The sequence below is a fragment of the Triturus cristatus genome, chromosome 1_1 (genome assembly GCF_964204655.1).
Source record: "Triturus cristatus chromosome 1_1, aTriCri1.1, whole genome shotgun sequence".
NCBI classification, from domain to species: Eukaryota; Metazoa; Chordata; class Amphibia; order Caudata; family Salamandridae; genus Triturus; species Triturus cristatus.
In genome coordinates, this window is record NC_140579.1 from 27,261,771 (window position 1) to 27,283,756 (window position 21,986).

The 21,986-nt window shown below is 49.7% G+C and overlaps 1 protein-coding gene across 2 annotated transcripts in view; it reads right to left on the reverse strand.

The window, feature by feature from the left end:
- Positions 1 to 21,986, reverse strand: part of LOC146869214 (uncharacterized) — a 231,573-nt gene that overhangs the window by 170,136 nt on the left and 39,451 nt on the right. For both annotated transcript variants that reach the window (XM_085643563.1, XM_085643637.1), the window contains exon 2: positions 3,145 to 3,284. In XM_085643563.1, coding sequence (XP_085499689.1) covers positions 3,145 to 3,284 — 140 coding nt within the window. The remainder of the gene's footprint in view (positions 1 to 3,144; positions 3,285 to 21,986) is intronic.

Genomic DNA, 21,986 nt, shown 5'->3' on the forward strand with positions numbered 1-21,986 from the left:
AGACCCAGTGAAAAGGTAAGTCCTAAAGGAACCCCGGTTGAGACCCTCTCATCACTGAAAATCTCAGTGTGTGCCCCTGCTGCCCACAACAAGACCTGGAGTTTGCTTGGTTAACCTCCCTGGCCTGGTAGTGTCTGGTGGGGTTGCCAGTAATGTTGCATGCAGTTGTTTAGGCATTTGGATTTAAAGCCCCGTTTCGTGTTTGTCTTTTTGTGCCTGCTTGTGAGCAGCATTTCAGGAAGGAAGAAACTAAGGGGCATATTCACAAGGAGCTATCGCCGAATTAACGGCACTTTATCGCAGCCAAAGTCATGATAAATTTACCTCCCCATTCACAAGCTGGTGGTAACAGCCCACAGCACCACTTTACCCGCGATAGCAGGTGCAAAAAACATCGCCACAGAGGACCCCCGCAACTATCGCTAATGAGATGCAGAGTGGGCGTTCCCGTGCCAAAAGCTGCGACAACATCACACCTCAACATTCTCAACGACGAGCCAGATCGGCGATAAGAACACAAATCGGGCGATAAGGCGCGTTAGCACCAGGAAATCTACACCTGCCCTGAACTGGTGTAAAGTCCGACCACAGCCTGCACCCCAAAAGGGAGCACAGCCCAGAGCCACACATGAAGAACAACAGATGCCCATGAGCAACTGAACATGCAGCACGGACACCCAAGAGGGCCACAACACCCACAGACACCACCCCAGGACCCCAACCCACACCCGAATCACCCCTCCCCCCAGACCACCACAGACGCAGCGTCACCGTCCACTATAGGCTGAAAGGGACAACCATCCTACGCATCCTGACCATCATCGCCTAACAGGCCTACGTCACCAACACAGCGGACAACCAACATCCCACCCCACACAAAGCTGCTGGCATGGCTGCACCTTTTGGCCCCTGGTAACCAACAACCTCCACAGTCGGAGGAGTCTCACATCCAGGCACAGGCGTCACTGTACATGTGGCCCTGCCAATAAAGGGGCCGGGCGCACGTGCCCGTAGCCAGTTCAACATGATATTTGCATGTGTCCCTGTGTTCTTGTTGTATGCATGGGGGCCCTACGACATTACATTGTGCTGTGTGCAGCGGATGCAGATATGTCACCGCAGGCAGCGGGCTAGAACCTGAAAATGTAGCTTTGTCGTCACCCACTCAGTTCGTAAGGGGACTGGACTGTGCCGTCGTATGCAGAGCCAACGTAAGTGTGTGACTGATATGTGCTTGCCCGTGGGCGTGGTTCTGTATTGGGTATGTGCATCTGCATGTGTCTCTATTGCAGTGTTGGTCACCTTTGTGGGGTGTATGTGGTCCCTTAAGGGTATTGGACACCCACGTATGTGTTCTAGTTCGCCTTCCATGGGTTCGGCCACACCCACACCTGTTGGGGCACCTCCTTTTGCCGTTCTGACACCTGGCATTGGGGTGGCATGTGTGGGTCGGCGAAGTGCTTTGAGCCAGCCGTGATTGTGGGTGCTTCATGCTGTGTGGTCTGTTTCAGGGGCTGTGTCTACCTTGGTCCTGGTGATGGGTTGTATGGGATGTCCATGGTCTGTTGTAGTGCGTCGGTGTCCAAGGTGTGGTGTTCGCCTCCGGCATCACTGATGGGTTGTCTCTGCTGGAGCTGTTGTTTGTCCCTCTGCAATGTGAAGGGGAGATGCATGTTGGCAATGTGTTGGCTACTTGCTCTTGTCGACAGGAAGACTGTGTGACAATGTACATTGTGACTGTTTGGGTGGTGCTGGCATTTGAGTTTGGACAGTGGACATTTGGCCTACATGGCTGATGTGAGGTTGTCGCCGTAGATATGCATCTTACAGTTCCCTGCTCTGTCCAATGTGGTTGTTCTGTTTCTGCGCATGGGCGGACTCAGTTGTGTCCCCTGTTCTGCAGTGTGGGTGTTGCACTTTGTGCCACATTGTCATGGGATGTGCTGTGATTGCTATGTGTGTGTGCTGCAGAGTGCCACAGGGATGGGGACATGTCCCTGGGTAATTGTGGTTGTGCAGTGTGCTACACAATGGTGTGCATGTGTGCCATTGTGCCCAGTCTCTGTTGTATCCTCACCCTGTTGTTGTTGTGTCAGGTCCTGTCGAGCTGTGTCCGTACTCCCACCTCCTTGCACCGTCTCCACACTGATGCGTGGCCTCCATTTCCTCCAGCTCCTCCTGTATCGCAGGACTGCCTCCTCCTGTCGCCGTTGCTGCCTTCCTGTTAGCAGTGGGTTTGTACCTGGTTTAGGTTGTCACGTTCTGCCGGCACCTCTTGGCCTCCGGGATTGGCCTCCTCGGCACTCCGACTGCATTCCAGGTGGTCTGGTTGTGGATCAGTTGCTGGTAGTGTTCTGTCACCTCCGTGACGCTGGTCTTGTTTTCTTGCGGTCTGCACCCTTTCTTCCTCTCCCTTTTCTACTAGGCCTTCCCCGACCCGTTGTTCCTTGCTGGTGGTCTGTGGGGGTTGTGGGGTTCGCGTTGACCCCTGCGGGTGCATCCATGTTGCAACGTGCTTTGGCTTGTTTCTGGTGTGTTGTTTTTGTGGTATTTATGATGCATTTTCCCACCAGACATTAGCAGGATTGTGGCTGGTTTTCGCTACTTTTTGTACCGCGATTGGCCTCATCGCATGATTTTTCGCATTCGCGTTTCACATTTTTGCGGCGTGGCGTTGATTTTCACGCTGACATTTGACACGTTATCTGGTGACTATCTCATGCTACCACCTTGTTCTGAATTCCACATTGACACAGGGATATTTTCCCGCAATAGGCTGCGATATTGAAAGGTGTGTTACGCTACTCTTGCAGTAGTTATGACACATTCTTGTGAATATACCCCTAACATTTTACTTGTGAAACGCCTTCATCAAAGTAGGAAGGGATGGTTTATTGAAAAAACCTATTAATATGTTAATTTATGCTTTCATGCATAGCATATACCTGTGCGCTGAATGAAGTACCATATTTTTAAAGTGAAATCACTGGCTGGAGTAGTAGTGTTACGGAATGCTTTGTCTCTGCTAAGTTCCCAGGTTTCTAGTCAGCACAAGTCCCTGAGCTAACCTTGGACTTTTCTGTTACCTTGACACTGAAGTGGCAGAAGGATATTGGGTCACCACAGCAGACCTCAAACACATACCGTCTGTTTTCTTCCCTGGTTTGTGGGTCTTTCACCGCTATCACTATCACTTTCATCTTCATCTTCTGAAGTGGATTCTTGCCTTTGTCCATTGCTGCTGTCCACTTCTTCGTCCTCAGAAAAACCAAGGGCGTCATCACCTGGAGGAGCAGACATCAATACCACATCACTATCATGCATTGTGAAAGGCAGATAACATCAATGATGAGAAGAATACATCCGCTATTTAAGGATGGGACTCACAGAACTGACACAAAAGGCATTTGAACAAGATCTCAAAACAAGCATAGTCAATTCTGCAATATAGATTCAAACTACACCATTTAGAAGGCGAAAACATGTTCAGTTTGTGTGACGAACCAATAGGCTTTCTGGTAACTTTTAATACAGCTTATCAATTGAAAACAAGTGGAGTTATACATTTTACCAACTCCAAAATGTTAGTCTGGCTTTCGTGGCGCATGCCCAGAACACAATCTTTCCGTAAATGTGCTTATTTAGAAGAATCTAATCATAACAATTGTGTAAAAACAGTGCACACTATACTTAGAGTTCTCCAGAGTTGATTTACACATGTTGAAAAACAATGCTGTTTGCACACATCCTGTTAGTAATGAATTCCTTTGACATTTGAGATATTCTTGAAACACTTTAAAAAACTTGAACTGCTCGATGAGCACCATCCTTAAAATAGCGACGATCTGTAAAGATCCTGCCTCGCTGGCTTAAGAACAAGCACAACTTGACAAAAATCTCAACACCTACTAAGGAAAACCTCAACGCACACTAGGCAAAAACCTCAACACGTACTAAGGAAAACCTCAACGCACACTAGGCAAAAACCTCAACACGTACTAAGGAAAACCTCAACGCACACTAGGCAAAAACCTCAACACGTACTAGGCAAAAACCTCAACACGTACCAGGCAAAAACCTCAACATGTACTAAGGAAAACCTCAACGCACACTAGGCAAAAACCTCAACACGTACTAAGGAAAACCTCAACGCACACTAGGCAAAAACCTCAACACGTACTAGGCAAAAACCTCAACACGTACTAAGGAAAACCTCAACGCACACTAGGCAAAAACCTCAACACGTACTAAGGAAAACCTCAACGCACACTAGGCAAAAACCTCAACACGTACTAGGCAAAAACCTCAACACGTACTAAGGAAAACCTCAACGCACACTAGGCAAAAACCTCAACACGTACTAAGGAAAACCTCAACGCACACTAGGCAAAAACCTCAACACGTACTAAGGAAAACCTCAACGCACACTTACTAGGCAAAAACCTCAACACGTACTAGGCAAAAACCTCAACACGTACTAAGGAAAACCTCAACGCACACTAGGCAAAAACCTCAACATGTACTAAGGAAAACCTCAACGCACACTAGGCAAAAACCTCAACACGTACTAGGCAAAAACCTCAACACGTACTAAGGAAAACCTCAACGCACACTAGGCAAAAACCTCAACACGTACTAAGGAAAACCTCAACGCACACTAGGCAAAAACCTCAACACGTACTAGGCAAAAACCTCAACACGTACTAAGGAAAACCTCAACGCACACTAGGCAAAAACCTCAACACGTACTAAGGAAAACCTCAACGCACACTAGGCAAAAACCTCAACACGTACTAAGGAAAACCTCAACGCACACTTACTAGGCAAAAACCTCAACACGTACTAGGCAAAAACCTCAACACGTACTAAGGAAAACCTCAACGCACACTAGGCAAAAACCTCAACACGTACTAAGGAAAACCTCAACGCACACTAGGCAAAAACCTCAACACGTACTAGGCAAAAACCTCAACACGTACTAAGGAAAACCTCAACGCACACTAGGCAAAAACCTCAACACGTACTAAGGAAAACCTCAACGCACACTAGGCAAAAACCTCAACACGTACTAAGGAAAACCTCAACGCACACTAGGCAAAAACCTCAACACGTACTAGGCAAAAACCTCAAAACGTACTAGGCAAAAACCTCAACACGTACTAAGGAAAACCTCAACGCACACTAGGCAAAAACCTCAACACGTACTAGGCAAAAACCTCAACACGTACTAAGGAAAACCTCAACGCACACTAGGCACAAAAACCTCAACACGTACTAAGGAAAACCTCAACGCACACTAGGCAAAAACCTCAACACGTACTAAGGAAAACCTCAATGCACACTAGGCAAAAAACTCAACACGTACTAAGGAAAACCTCAACGCACACTAGGCAAAAACCTCAACACGTACTAGGCAAAAACCTCAACACGTACTAGGCAAAAACCTCAACACGTCCTTGGCAAAATAGAGACAGTCATAAGAAATCGCTGTGAGGAGAAGCTCATGAATTTGTCAAATATTTCAACATATCCATTGGTTCCTAACTCAACCTTTCCTACAGCTTCAGGCTAGGGGCAATGGGTCTGCGGTGCTGATTACTGACCTACTGTTCCATTTACTTGCATAACCCAGTCAAGCTCTGGGGTTTCGATGGGACAGGTGATCGCTCGAGAGGTGTGTCTAGTAAAGTCCATGTCTTATGTTCCTGAGTGCATTGTGTGCATGTTAGTGTCAGCCTGGGAACTTCAGGTTGCAGAAGTCTGTGAAAGATGTCTCTCCATCTGACCAGTGTGTTTTGCAGGTGTTCAGGACAGCATAGATCATGCACACTTCTGATGGGCTGCAGGTGTTCTTCTGTGATGTGTTTGGCAGGTCTTCAGGACAGCATAGACCATGCACACTTCTGATGGGCTGCAGGTGTTCTGCGATGTGTGTTTGCAGGTCTTCAGGACAGCATAGATCATGCACCCTTCTGATGGGGTGCAGGTGTTCTTCTGCGATGTGTGTTTGCAGGTCTTCAGGACAGCATAGATCATGCACACTTCTAATGGGCTGCAGGTGTTCTTCTGCGATGTGTGTTTGCAGGTCTTCAGGACAGCATAGATCATGCACACTTCTGATGGACTGCAGGTGTTCTTCTGCGATGTGTGTTTGCAGGTCTTCAGGACAGCATAGATCATGCACACTTCTGATGGGCTGCAGGTGTTCTTCTGCGATGTGTGTTTGCAGGTCTTCAGGACAGCATAGATCATGCACACTTCTGATGGGCTGCAGGTGTTCTTCTGCGATGTGTGTTTGCAGGTCTTCAGGCCAGCCTAGATCATGCATTTGCAGGTCTTCATGCCAGCATAGATCATGCACACTTCTGATGGGCTGCAGGTCTGGTAGGCATAGATCGTGCACACTTCTGATGGGCTGCAGGTCTGGTAGGCATAGATCATGCACACTTCTGATGGGTTGCAGGTGTTCTTCAGTGATGTGTGTTTGGCAGGTCTTCAGGACAGCATCGATCATGCACACTTCTGATGGGCTGCAGGTCTTCAGGACAGCATAGATCATGCACACTTCTGATGGGCTGCAGGTGTTCTTCTGTGATGTGTGTTTTCAGGTCTTCAGGACATCATAGATCATGCACACTTCTGATGGGTTGCAGGTTTTCTTCTGCGATGTGTGTTTGCAGGTCTTCAGGACAGCATAGATCATGCACACTTCTGATGGGCTGCAGGTGTTCTTCTGTGATGTGCGTTTGGCAGGTCTTCAGGACAGCATAGATCATGCACAATTCTGATGGGCTGCAGGTGTTCTTCTGCGATGTGTGTTTGCAGGTCTTCAGGACAGCATAGATCATGCACACTTCTGATGTACTGCAGGTGTTCTTCTGCGATGTGTGTTTGCAGGTCTTCAGGACAGCATAGATCATGCACACTTCTGATGGGCTGCAGGTGTTCTTCTGCGATGTGTGTTTGCAGGTCTTCAGGCCAGCACAGATCATGCACACTTCTGATGGGCTGCAGGTCTGGTAGGCATAGATCGTGCACACTTCTGATGGGCTGCAGGTCTGGTAGGCATAGATCATGCACACTTCTGATGGGTTGCAGGTGTTCTTCAGTGATGTGTGTTTGGCAGGTCTTCAGGACAGCATCGATCATGCACACTTCTGATGGGCTGCAGGTCTTCAGGACAGCATAGATCATGCACACTTCTGATGGGCTGCAGGTGTTCTTCTGTGATGTGTGTTTGCAGGTCTTCAGGACATCATAGATCATGCACACTTCTGATGGGCTGCAGGTGTTCTTCTGCAATGTGTGTTTGCAGGTCTTCAGGACAGCATAGATCATGCACACTTCTGATGGGTTGCAGGTTTTCTTCTGCGATGTGTGTTTGCAGGTCTTCAGGACAGCATAGATCATGCACACTTCTGATGGGTTGCAGGTTTTCTTCTGCGATGTGTGTTTGCAGGTCTTCAGGACAGCATAGATCATGCGCACTTCTGATGGGCTGCAGGTGTTCTTCTGTGATGTGTGTTTGGTAGGTCTTCAGGACAGCATAGATCATGCACACTTCTGATGGACTGCAGGTGTTCTTCTGCGATGTGTGTTTGCAGGTCTTCAGGACAGCATAGATCATGCACACTTCTGATGGACTGCAGGTGTTCTTCTGCGATGTGTGTTTGCAGGTCTTCAGGACAGCATAGATCATGCACACTTCTGATGGACTGCAGGTGTTCTTCTGCGATGTGTGTTTGCAGGTCTTCAGGACAGCATAGATCATGCACACTTCTGATGGGCTGCAGGTGATCTTCTGCGATGTGTGTTTGCAGGTCTTCAGGCCAGCCTAGATCATGCATTTGCAGGTCTTCAGGCCAGCATAGATCATGCACACTTCTGATGGGCTGCAGGTCTGGTAGGCATAGATCGTGCACACTTCGGATGGGCTGCAGGTCTTGTAGGCATAGATCATGCACACTTCAGATGGGCTGCAGGTGTTCTTCTGCGATGTGTGTTTGCAGGTCTTCAGGACAGCATAGATCATGCACACTTCTGATGGGCTGCAGGTCTGGTAGGCATAGATCGTGCACACTTCGGATGGGCTGCAGGTCTTGTAGGCATAAATCATGCACACTTCAGATGGGTTGCAGGTGTTCTTCGGTGATGTGTGTTTGGCAGGTCTTCAGGACAGCATAGATCATGCACACTTCTGATGGACTGCAGGTGTTCTTCTGCGATGTGTGTTTGCAGGTCTTCAGGACAGCATAGATCCTGCACACTTCTGATGGACTGCAGGTGTTCTTCTGCGATGTGTGTTTGCAGGTCTTCAGGACAGCATAGATCATGCACACTTCTGATGGACTGCAGGTGTTCTTCTGCGATGTGTGTTTGCAGGTCTTCAGGACAGCATAGATCATGCACACTTCTGATGGGCTGCAGGTGTTCTTCTGCGATGTGTGTTTGCAGGTCTTCAGGCCAGCCTAGATCATGCATTTGCAGGTCTTCAGGCCAGCATAGATCATGCACACTTCTGATGGGCTGCAGGTCTGGTAGGCATAGATCGTGCACACTTCGGATGGGCTGCAGGTCTTGTAGGCATAGATCATGCACACTTCAGATGGGCTGCAGGTGTTCTTCTGCGATGTGTGTTTGCAGGTCTTCAGGACAGCATAGATCATGCACACTTCTGATGGGCTGCAGGTCTGGTAGGCATAGATCGTGCACACTTCGGATGGGCTGCAGGTCTTGTAGGCATAAATCATGCACACTTCAGATGGGTTGCAGGTGTTCTTCGGTGATGTGTGTTTGGCAGGTCTTCAGGACAGCATCGATCATGCACACTTCTGATGGGCTGCAGGTCTTCAGGACAGCATAGATCATGCACACTCATGATGGGCTGCAGGTGTTCTTCGGTGATAGACAGCAAGGATTCTGCTGCCTTTCAACAGATGACTTGCTGTTGACTGTGTTCGCATCTGTTTTGTCTCCCTCCCTCAGAGCATTGATACGGCTGTGCTGGAACGGCTTTCCTGAAGTGTCTATCTATGCTGACCAACCTGATCCTCGCTACCTCTCTGCTGTGGAGTGGGTGGCCTGTGGCTGTGACATATACATCTTCACTTGCCCACTGCTGTCTCCTCCGCAGTGAAGTGGCTTTGACCGTTGACAAAAGGAGTCTAGGAATCTATTTTGCCTGTTCTTGCCCTGCTGGAATACAAGATTGATGGGGTTGCTTCTCCCAAAACTCATCTGCTTTCAAGGGTGGTTGGACATTCCCTCACCACACGCCTAGTTGCATGGTTTGTTCCAGTCGCAAACGTCTCTCTCTTCCGCAGTTATCAAGGAGGCGCTGCTCTATTTTCCAGCTGGTAATAGGAGGCCTCGCTAGGGCTTTACTATTATCGCTCTTTTCGCCATGCCCACTTCTCCTCTCTCCTATCTCCTTAATGAACCTATTAGACAGGGGTGCGGGGGAACTTTGTCGCACATAGATGCCATGGGTTGGGGTGTATGCCCTCAGTACGTGGTCCCTGCCAAAATAGTCAGCCCCTGGACACAGGCCAGTTCGGCAGCACTCACCATCATCGAGGATAGAGATTGGCTGGCCTACTGACCTTCAGCAGGCTATGGGTCATCATGGTGTTCTTGCTGTGTCTTTCAAAATGGAAGCAGCAAGTTCAGGCCCAGCTGCTCTAGAAAATTCTCTTCCTCCAGCAAACGTTTTAGCAGAGGCCACCCCCAAAGGTGGCCTCGCTGGCCGGTGCCATATCTACTGCCGGGGGACACGGAAAAGCAAATTTTGGCCACCTCAGCATGCCCAACATGGAGGGTGGGGGAAGACTCCCCACTACCCCTGCCCGGTCAAGAGTTTATGCCCAATCTGGCGCGAAAATACCTGGCCAATAGGTGGCATGGTGAGGATTTGAACCTCCACCCAATAGGGGGACACCACCGGAAGCAGCGCTTCCCCCACCGCATCTCACTTTGGAAGCTGGAGGGGCGGTGCACAGGGCAGCTTTCAAGACCCACCCACACTGAACAACAGCTTTGTTGCAGTGCTGTGCGGCATGCGCAGAGGGTAAGAAGGTGTACATTTCTTGGTTGAAGAAGCACGGCGGCAAGGTGGTCAAGGTGGCATGAGGAAGTCCACTGACCTGGGGATTTACGTCAGTGTGAGTAGTCCGGAAGTGGGGAGCAAGCAGAGACAGCACTCGCAGCCCAGGCCCGCCGAATGGCAGGGCACTTACTATACAAAAAAAGGTAGCGAGTTGGGGCCTGAATCCAGGGAGCGGCTACCCCACCACACGCAACCAGCGTGAAAACCAACAGGGAACTTTATGACCCCCAGGAAACGCTATGTATGATGGCCTGAACAAACTAACAGGTGTCACAAGTATGGCAAGCAGATAACAGAACGTGATTGTGATATGCAAAAAATGATTTATGACCTGTCAGCTGTTGTGAGTTATGACCTGCTCATGATTTACGATCCTGCCAAAATGATTTATGACTGCTAAATGGATGGATTAATGAACTGCCAGGTTTAGGATTTATGAGCTCGTCAAAAATGATTTATGACATCATGTGATGTGATTTATGGCCAGGTCATATTTAGTTATGACCGTGGCATAGTAAGGTAGAAAAATTTCATACATGTTCTACAAAATAAATTGCGGCCAACATTGACCACAAGAAACAATACACAACACGTGTTGGCAAACTTTATTGGAATGTAGGTCTCAGTAACAGAGGGCAGGTAGGTACTGCAGTTTCATTGCCATTTTATTTTTCATCTCAGGGGCATTTAAGTGGGGCGACGCTCCTCGGTTCCAACAGAGGAGCCTCCCCTGCTTAAAGCGGATGCAAAGCATGAGAAATGGAAGGGCAAGAACAGTAGAAAGACTGCGTGACTGAAGGTCTCAGTGACAGAGGGCAGGCGAGAACTGCAGCTGCTGCCCAGCATGCAGCCAGCTGCAAAAGAAACAATTGATGGACGGAATGCTGAACAATGCAAGCATTCACCCCCAGTAATAAGGATCTGGGTTTAATACATCATTCTTTTGCTCACCATGCCACCCCAGTTTGGACCCAGCCATGTGCAAATCAGTCTTCACCCTGTTTCTTATGGGAACAGTCCAGCCCTAACTGCCAAGCCAGGTCCTCGCTGGACCGGAAACAAGCATCCTGGGACCGGTTTCGGGGCATCACCCCTCATCAGCCAGGCTAGCTTGAATCCAGTGGTGTAGTGAGCACGAGACCCACGTCTGGGCATACCCTTCCCACTTAGGGCGAGAAATGCAAAAGAAACAATTGATGGACGGAATGCTTGTGAGAAAGTGGCTCTGTATATACTGTTCCCAAATAGGTACAGGGTGTACAGAGTCCACAGTCCCTAGAGGTTTGGCAGAGGCTAAAGTTAGATATAACCTTACTCTCTAAAGTGGTAGCTTGGTCGAGCAGTAAGGCAGTATCAGAGGACAGTGTAAAGCATTTGTTGCACACACTCAGTCAGCAAATGGTCTCACATACTCAATAACTGAACTCTAGGCCAATGGTTTATTTATAAAAAAGATATGCTTGTTTTATTTTAGAACCAACAATAGGTATTAAAATATACTTTCTCAGAATGAGATGCTTTATATAAATAGTTTTGCAATATGCAATTGACTTTTGTAGAAAGTTACAAGTGGTTGCAACAGGCAACACAATTTTAAACACAATCATGCATTGAGTTCAATGGAAGTTTCAAGTTATCTGCAACAGATTACTTTTAGGATTACTTTTGGGATTCCAGGACTGGATCCTAGATTCAGTCCTGGGTCAGTACTTAGAATCAAGTGATAAAAGTCGACTTAGTTACTGTTATGATTTTTAGACAATATTTTGCTATTTTAAAAGTTGACAGAAAATATTTCATAGAAAACAGTCAATGATTCCCTATGGAAGAAAATTCAAGTTGCAGGTATAGTATGTTCTCGTTACTTTTGTAATCCATTACTGGGTGCCTAGACTCAGTACTGGGACCTTTATCCAAAACAGGTAAGTAATTACGTTTTCAGAATTTATACGATTTTTAAAGAATATTTTAAGTTTGCAGAAATCGACACTTGGAAGAAATTTCACGGAAAAACAGTCAATGGTTTCCTATGGGAGAAAATTGGGTTACTGGTAAGTACGGTTGTGAATATTTTTCAGAGTCAGTGCTGGGTACCAAGATCCAGCACTGGGAGCTCACCTAATAGCAGGTGAGTATTTTCGTTTTCGTTACTCGGCTGATTTTTGGTGAATATTTTAAGTTTTGAAAAGTCCTCACAAGAAATTTCAGGAAAAACTAGTCAACGTTACCCTATGGAGAAAATTGAGTTATCGGCTTTAAGGTAAGTACTCGACTGGCAGAGTTAAGGTTCTGGGCATAGACTCAGGGGTCTCCCAGGGTCAGGTAGGTACAGTTGTTACACCCTCAGCGGCACAGGGGCAACCAGGTGCAGAGAGAGTTAGGCCAAATGTTATCCTATGGGAGGCAGGGGGGCCTTGGTTGGTGACTGCTGACTAGCAGGCCACGCGGCTGTGGGAGCTGGGCTCCTGGTCACTTGCTCAGGGCAAATGGGGAAGTAGATAGGTGTAGAGGTTGCACTGCCAGGGTCACTTGGGCGGCTGGGTGCAGGGTGCTTTTGAGCCTTCGGGCGCTCAATTGATTTCAATGGGAAAGCTCCGGTTTAGACAAAGACTGCAAACTTGGGGACGAAGATTCTTCAGGTGCCACCACCACTTCGAGAGGTAAGTTGGGTAGTTGGAGGATAGGAAAGTACCCCGGAGTTGGGCACAGGGGGCCGCGGGGCGCCGGGGTGCCTTTTGGTGTCGGGAAATCTTACCCTCTGTTGATCGCGGTTGGGGGGGCACCTGGATCTGAGGCTGTAGGCGTCATCAGGAGCGTCGAGGGAAGTCCTTGGGTGCCGGACTCGGGGTCACGGTCACCGTGGGGTCATCCTCGTGGTCTTTGTTCACTCAATGCACAGGCCAGGCTTAGCGGGTGCAGAGTGTGAAGGGTTCGCGGTTTCGGGCTGATGCCAGGAATTAGAAGTAGATTTTGAGTAGAGCCTCTACTCATGGGAGTCCCAGGTGCTTAGAGCCAAAAGGTAGCCAGGTGCTCCGGGGTTTGTGAGGTTGCTGGCCACAAGAGGTGCCGGGTTGTAGCAGGAGCAGGTTCGAGGGTCGACATGCCAATAGGGCTGGGGCCAAAGCAGTTGGTGTCTTCCTCTTCTTAGCAGCTGCAGGGCAGGTCTTCTTTCTTCTTGCTCTTCTTTGTATTTCGGAATCTGGGGAAGGAAGGTTCAGGGTGCCCCTAAATACTAGATTTAGGGGTGTTACAGGTAGGTAAAGGGCAGGGACCAATGGGTCCCTGTCCTGGGGTGGGCACACCCCCTATTCTTCCACTCTCCTGTGGGAGGGGGGCAGTAGCCTAGTCCTGATTGGGAAGGGCCTCCCATCTTCAAGATGGCGAGCGCCCAGAGATGTGCTTCACCTCACCTCCCCCACCTGAGGGGTGGAGTTGGCAGGCTGGCACATCCCCTGTCCTTATTTGGGGTTTCCGGCCAAGCTTCCTGCCAGAGTGGGGGGTTGCAGTGGCCTGGGGAAGCTCACAGAGGCGGAATGCCTTTGAAGCTTCCCCCTGCCCATCCTGGGGGAGGAGATCTAGCACCTCGCCCAGGATGTGCATTGTTGCAGGCCCAGGAGAGCAGGGGCTCTCCTACCTAGGGGTCCAGCAACATGTCTGCTGTGTGGCAGCCTAGGCAGCCTCTCAGACCAGACGTGGATTGTAGGTTAGGTTTCAGGGGGCATCGCTAAGATGCCCTCTGGGGTGCTTGGTACATTAAATCCCACACTGGCATCAGTGCGGGTTTAATGTGCTGAGAAGTTTGATACCAAACTTCTCAGTCTTCAGTGTTGCCATTCTGGTGCTGTGGAGTTCGTGTTTGACGAGCTCTCAGCACCATGTACTCTTAAATGGCAGCACTGCCCTTACAGTGCCCAGGAATGGACCTGGGTACTGTAGGGGCACAGGGCTCCTGGTCCTGTGCCCACACCACTGGCATAGGGCACCCAGCTAGAGGGGTGGCTGATGTATGCCAGGGCAGTGTAGGTGGTGGGCATGGCACACAGGGATGTGTGCCATGTCGACTCTTTGTTTTGTCTTGTACCCAGACACTCAGCCTGCAAGGGCAGTGTGTGTGTGTTAGGGTACAGGGCCTCTAAGGGTGGCACAATGAGTGCTGCAGCGCTTAGAGGCCTTCCCTGGTCACAAGGCCCTGGGTATCTATGGTACCATTTACGAGGGGCTGAAATGTGGCCAGGGTTTACAAATTTGGGTTTTAGGTTTTTAGGGAAGGAACATAGGCCCTGGGCACCTGATTGGCAGGGGTCCAGGGCGCACTCAGTCAAAGTACATTCAGCAATTCAGCAAAAAGTGGGGGCATACCATGCAAGAAAGATGGCACTTTCTCACAATGCTGTACAATGCAAACATTAACCCCCAGTCACAAGGATCTGGGTTTAATTACCCTCTTATCAGAAATGGAAGAGCACTAACTGAAGACAGACTGCATAGCTGCAGGTCTCAGTAACGGAGGGCGGGCGGATACTGCAGCTGCTGCCCAGCCTGCAGCCAGCAACACGGATCACACCACCAGCAGGGTGTGTGTCACAGAGCTACACCAGGCTCTGCTGATGATTTAGTGATGCCGCTGCCAGCCTGGCGCTGGAACTCAGTAATTGGACCGTCGTGTGGCTTGGAGCCATCACAGGCAGCTAAAATACAGTCAGTGACTCACCAGACTGACAGGCCAAGGATCATTTAAGACTGCAGAACTTCAGTGACAGCAGGGCAGGCACCTGAAGATAGCCCACGTGCTAAGCGCTTAACTAGCTACTATTTTAATTAAATGAAAACCACATTCTTATTAGAAGCAGGGTGAGAACTTATACCTCACTCGTCCAGGCACTGACTACTTACTTTTGGAGCTGCTGTGTTAGAACTAGGGGTCTCTATTTGGCAGAGGTAGGTACCTTTGACCAAATAGGCACCCTTGCTTTTAAGCCAGGGAAAGGGGATTACACTACTGGATAATCCCTGCTCACCTCCTTGGTAGCTTGGCACGAGCAGACAGGCTTATCTCAGAGGGAGTGTGTTAGAAATGGGATTTCTGGTTGGCTAAGGCTTGCGCCAAAGTCAGGCAGAAACCACCACTCTAGTCAGGGCAAGGAAGTTACACGCCAAAGATAACCCCTGCTCACCCCCTTGGTAGCTTGGCACAAGCAGACAGGCTTATCCCTGAGGCGATGTGTAAAGCGTTTGCGCACGCACCCAGCAACAACACCCAAGGCCCACCACAAAGGAAACTCCACACAAGGTATTATATAAAAATAACCTTTGTATTATACACAACACATTAGATAAAAACACACACTTCACAATGTGCCAACAGGCACGGGCAGAATTTACAAGGGATTATATATACAGGGGACAGGGCCACATGGACCACTGTCAGGAATTAGCACTCTTTAGAAATAGCACTTAGAACGTAGGAATAATATTTTAGAACATAGCACACAATAACATATATAACACACAATCAGTAACTCCTGATAACCAGAAAGTACCACCTACGCAACCCTAACCACCTTTAGGAATATATCACGCAGGGAACTAGGACCTCACTAGTACCACCTGTACTAGGGAGAAAACAACCACCTAAGTATCACAATACCTGTAGGGGTAAACGCACATTACACATGATGCATCACATTCAGAGGTGTAGAACAAGGGAAACACATGATGCATAAAATAACACATTCAGAGGTGTAGAGCAAAGCACATGACGCATAAACACATTCAGAGGTGCAGGAAAGGAACAATGGCGCAAAACTCACATTAGCCACTATCTGTGGCAGTCCCTGGGCCAACTGGCCTGGTCGGGGCTAGGACGCCCTATGTCCAGAGAAGTTAGGGCACGGCTGCGCCAGCTGCGCCAGCCAAGCGCACAACCAAACGCAGAGGTCACAACCTAAACGTTGCAGCTGCCCACTAAGTGCTGGGCAGCTGGGAAAAGGAACGTGGGCACCACTGTGCCCTCTGAACACAGATCACAGTCACGTGGGGCCCCTCTGGGCTCTAAGAAAACACTTGTGGCCCCCTGAGCCTCACAGGCTCTACACAAGAAATGCCCCTGAGCCTCGCAGGCTCTGATCGATAATGCGCTCCTTCGTTGGAGCCTCACGGGGCTCGTGGTCGCCAAGGAGATGCCCCGGACTTCGGTGGAGCCTCGTGGGCTCTGAAAACAATAGGCTCCAAACAAACGATCTGGGGGACGTTGGAGCCCTCTAGGCTCTTTAACCTCTCTGCCCCCTTCGTTGGAGTCCCTCTCAGGGACTCGCGAGCCTCGCAGGCTCATAAAACACTGTGCCCAGACGTTGGGGCGGCCCGCTGCTAGACGGGGCCGCCCAGGAAGTCGGCACCGGCACTGGTGCCTCTCTCTCGCTGCCCCCCCTCTCCTTGGAGCCAGGACTTACCGGGCCTCTGGGGGAAGGATTCCTCTTCACCCGGTCCCTTCTTCCTTCAGGGGAGCGTGGGGAGGATCCTCCTCGGGGCCTTCCTTCTTCTCCGGCGTTCGGACCAGCCTGGGTCGCGGGGGTCACGTCTTCGCTCCGGACCGGCCCAGCGCGGGGTAGGCTCCCGCCTGGGTCTTGAGGGCATAGACCAGCGCGGACTTTCGGAGGGAGGCGGGGTAGGCTCCCGCCCTCCTACTTCCTTTTCCGGTTGTCCCGGAGGCCCGCCCCCGGCCCGCCTGACTTCCTGGTCGGGCGCCGGAGGGCGATTCACGGGGCAAATGCCGGGTGTGCACCGGCGCTATTATAGTCCAATAAATCGAGGTGGGCACTCAATATTGCGGCAATGTCCCTGGCAGGGTGGGCACCTGCCAGGGGACTTTAGGATTTGCAGAGAACGGGGCACACGCCGGGTGGGCACCGGCTTTTCGAAATAGCGCGCTCCAAGCGCTAAGGAAAGCAAGGGAGGGCGCTCCCAGCGCTCAAGGCCAGTTCAGCGCTTCCAGGCGCTTAGAGATCCAAATAAAGCGCTCCCAGCGCGTTAAGGGTGCCAGTAGCAAAGTCCAGCAGAGTTTTCCCCTGCATGCAGCAGGGCAGGGGTGGGGGGCAAGGCTGGACCCAGAGCCAGCTCACTGGGCCTCCAGGCAGGGAGGTAGTCCAGGTGGCGGTCCTCTGGTCCAGCAGCAGCAGCAGCCCCCCTCAGGCAGGATCCTGGCAAAGAACAGTTTCTGTGGGGACACAGCCCCATTTTTATACAGCAAAAGTCTTTGTTCTTGGTTCAGGGTGAGGGGGAAAACCAGTCGCAGCTGGTTGGGGAGCACCCTTGATGTGCTCAGCCCCTCACTCTATTCACTGGCAGGGCTAGGGTCGTCAGTCGCACCACAGGGGGCGGGGCCAGCATTGTGTGTGGAAAACCCTGTCCTATTCAGGACCCAGGTGTACTCCTCCCACCCATCTAGCTGCTGATCTCCCCATTCACCACTGGGTGACTCATCCTGACTCTGGGGAATCCCTAGCCCGTCACATGACATGACCAGCCAATCACGCGACAGACACACTGCACACAGAAGTGCCCACTTCTAGAAGTGGCACTTCCACACTAGGTACACGCACGCCGCACACATCATCGCGCAGCATTCACTCCCACGAGTCCGCACATACCAAACTCGGGCCTGCACACCCCACGCATCTACTAGGGACACATACATTCCCCATGCATTCCTATGGGAGGGCAGGCCTATCTCACCACATGCACTCAGAGCACGCACGCACTTTACCCTGGGACACAGGGAAAGTGCGCAGAAACCAAAAACTCACCACACCAAGTCACCAGTAAAAAGCAAAAAAGTTCAGGGGTGAACCTGCCAGAAGGGCCAAGTCCAACAGAGTGTGTTAAGCATTTGTGAAAACATACAGTAATACAGTGAAAACACTATAGATGGTCACCACACAGGTTTTATAAAAATAAGTATTCTTTATATAGACTTAACACAAGACCATGAACGAAAATAATCCACAGTACTGTACTCAAAATAGACTTAAAGATGGTAGAAGTAACTTACTCCAAGTTGGTGTTAAATGCAACATGTTTCTCACAAAAGTACCTGGATGCATAATGCAAAATAAACAAAAGGTTTGCAGGGATGGAGATGCGTCGGTTCCTTGCTTCGGGGGAGACGATGCATCGCGCCTCATTGCTTGAGCAGAGTAGGGGATGCGTCCTGGTCCTTACCAGAGACGAGGCGATACGTTGATTCTCGTAATGCGTTCCGCTTACGATGCGACAAGATGGTGCCTCAATGCGATGCGACAATTCGATGCGATAATATGGCACCCTTGATGTGACGATGTGAAGACGGTGCGTGCACGCCCGGCGGCCGTGCGGCAAACTCTGTATCTTTGGAGCCGCGACAGGCCTTGCGACACGTTCTCTAGTGATGCGACCGCGACCTCTGCGACGGCGACACGCTTCTCCGGTGATGCGTTGGATAACAGCTTTGACGATGGCACGCTTCTCTGGTGATGTGGTGGCGACCTCTGCGGCGGTGACTCGCTTCTCCGGCGATGCGACGGCAACAGCTGCGACACGCTTCTTCTCGTTGAGTCACGCTTCCAGCTCCCAGCGACACGCAGGCTTCTGCAGACAGAATTCCCAGCAAGGAGATTCAGAGGGGAGCTGGTGGTGAAGTCTTTTGTTCCTGAGACTTCAGCAGGAGGCAAGCAGAAGTTTAAGCCCTTGGAGTAATATTCTGCAAGATGATGAAAGTTCTTTAAAAGTTCCTTCTCCTCTCCTTAGCAATGAAGACCCCACTGCAGGCCAACCCAACAACACAGCACACTGGCAGGGGGGCAGTCTAACTCCTACAGTTTCCTTGGTTCTTCTTCTTGGCAGAGGTTTGTCTTGTTGTTCCAGAAGTGATCTAAAGTCTTGGGGTCTGGGTCCCCATATTTATACTACTAAATCCTTTTGTCCTCTGAAGGCAGAGGGGCCTGTACCTAGTCCAAACCAGTTTTGTGCAGTCCTGGAGCACTTTGTTTACAGGACTCCTTATTTCCTTTGGCAGGGTGGGCCAGGGAAATCAGACGCACCACAGGAGGTAGAGCCAGCATTATGGAAGGCAGGCACAGCCCTATTCAGACCCAGGTGCTACTCCTCCCACCACTCTACATGCATAGGTCTATTCAGCCATGTGCTGACTCACCCTGTCTCCTGGAATCCACCAGCCCCTGTCACTCACAAAACCAGACACACAATACACAAGCTAGCAGAGGCAGGCTGGATGGTTAGGTAAGAAAAAGACCTACTTTCTAAAAGTGGAATTTTCAAACGAAGAATGTTAAAACCAACTTCACTAAAAGATGTATTTTATCATTCTAAGTTCAGGCATACTAAACTCGAATTCCTACCGTGTTCCCTGGGTCAGTTAGGATTATAAGGTGTTATAATCAAACAGCCCATACTGGCCAATGAGAACTGGTAGCCTTGCAATAGTGAACAACGAAAATGGCTGTAATTCACTATTAGGACATGCCACACACACCAGGGCAAGTCCTACCTTATACTTACAATGCACCCTGCCCTTGGGTCTACCTTAGGGGTGGCTAAGATGTAGTAAAGGGAAGGTTTAGGGTCTGGAAAGTGGGTGTACTTACCCAGTCAGCATGGCAGTACTAGACTACACACAGACTTTGCAATGGCAGGCCTGAGACACACTTTACAAGCTGCTTCTGTGGGTGGCACAACCAGTGCTGCAAGCCCACCAGCAGCATTTGATTTACAAAGCCCAGGGCACACATGGTGCACTGTACCAGGGTCTGACAAGTAAATCAAATAACCCAATCATGGAGTCACTAATCGATACATCAATTTACAATAGGGAGAGCATATGCACTTAAGCACTGATCAGCAGTGGTAAAAAGTGCCTAAAGTCATAAAACCAACAAACACAGATCAGAGAAAAATACAGGAGGAAGGCAAAAAGTTCAGGGATGACCCTGCTAAAAGGGCAAAGTCCAAAAAGCTGCAATTCAGTTACGGGCCGGCTGTCGCCGTGGCTGGGTCCTGGACCGCCGCAAACCGGCCGCCAAGGCATGACGATTCAGGGCTCACAGTGGTGTGCTCTGGGCTCCAGCATTGCCACGGAGATCACATTTTTAAAACAATAATTACCACGGTGGTGCGAGCAGCACCAATTGCCACTGCAGCCTCCCACAACAAATTTATCTCAGTAACTGAGCCACCTACCGCACCGCCGTAGGCGGCAACAGGACATTCTGTGGGTCACCTGCCTATTAAAGTGTCTCTGTCACAAAAGAACGCATGATCCTGACCAGTCACTACTTGGCTGATGTCTCTCAGTAGTAGCCATTGGGCACTGACTGCCTCTTCTGACGCCACGGTTAGCCATGTGTATAATTAATCATGTGCTTTGCCTGCAATAGATTGTTACATTGTAGCAGCTGAGGTAGAGCTGCAGAGCAACTCAGCCGGAGCCCCCAAAGCCTGCAGGGAGAAGCATGCACAGTGCGCTGGCACTGCTCCAGTTTTAGTTAAGTTTAGCATTCCATTGGGTGCATGATTAGCAGGGCTGTACGGCTTGACAGCTGATGAGACCACCATGCTTATTATGCGTAACTTTGCATTTCAGTGCGGTGATGCGGACCACAACACTGAAATGCGTTAGTCTATTGCCTGATGCGTGATACTTGGCAGGGCCGACTTAGTGACATTAATAAAAGATCAATGGTGGCTGAAGAACCAACCTAAACTAAACTCAGTATAAACACCAATTCCCACTTGGAGAAGTATGAGCAATACATTCACCATCAGCCTGGTCTCCAGCCTAACCTTCCTGACAAAAACCTAGTTAACAAAATGACAAGAGTTTCTTTTTTATGCTGAGAATACTACAACGTGTCCCCACACCTTGACTAATTGAAAGACCTCTACATCAGACTACGAAAAAACTTGCATGGAAGCTTCAATGAGCCTATAACATAGGTGCCAGACAAGTCCTACATTTGAGTAGAGGAGACCACATCACCCCTGCCCTAAAAACAAAAGAAGAATCTGTTACAAAATGCACTGCACTGCCCTCCAGGCCATCGATTGGTTTCAACGCACATGTTAAAGGCACACTCTTTCGTGATGCAGTAAAAGTCCACAAATAAGATACCTCTAAACACTTGTTGACTGTATCTTTCCCTTTGACCTTGTGCAGCTCTCCGTTCACCTTGGAGAGGATGGCATCATACAAATAACTCATACAAAGATCTCACTGTTCCCGAAGACCTTTCAACAACCTGATGACTACCGGACACTGTGATTTTTGTATGCTTCATGCAAATCCATTCCTCTCACTCCTTTCACATACCACCCACATATTATGATCCTACAGTCTGCTGTTATGATGTCTGGAACTGCATCTCTGGTTCTCAGGCACCTCAAAGGCCCCACACTTAGTTACCGCCTCAACCATCTCTGAACCAGAATCAACACAGTAACTCCTTGCTAGACCAATCATAAAGCACTTGGGTGCCCCATCACGGATATAAAACCATTGTAAAAATGCCACAATCACTCTAGCACAGTCCAGGGATCATGCTATACAAAGTGGTCCGGGTACAATAGGTGATTGTACCTGCTTTTTGCACTAACCCAGCGAGCACTCTTGTATTACAGAAAGGGGCCACAGATGCTTGTGTGACCCTTTTGTAATACATATTGCACTGGTGCATAGAGTGCACATGCACAATAACAAATGCCTTTACCCCCTTCGATGTATTACAGACGTGGGTGCAGCAGTGAGAACCATGTGGGGAGATTCCCTGTGCACTACATATGTGGTGGGCATGAAGCCTGAGAGGCCTCGGTGTATTATTCTGGAAATGACCCA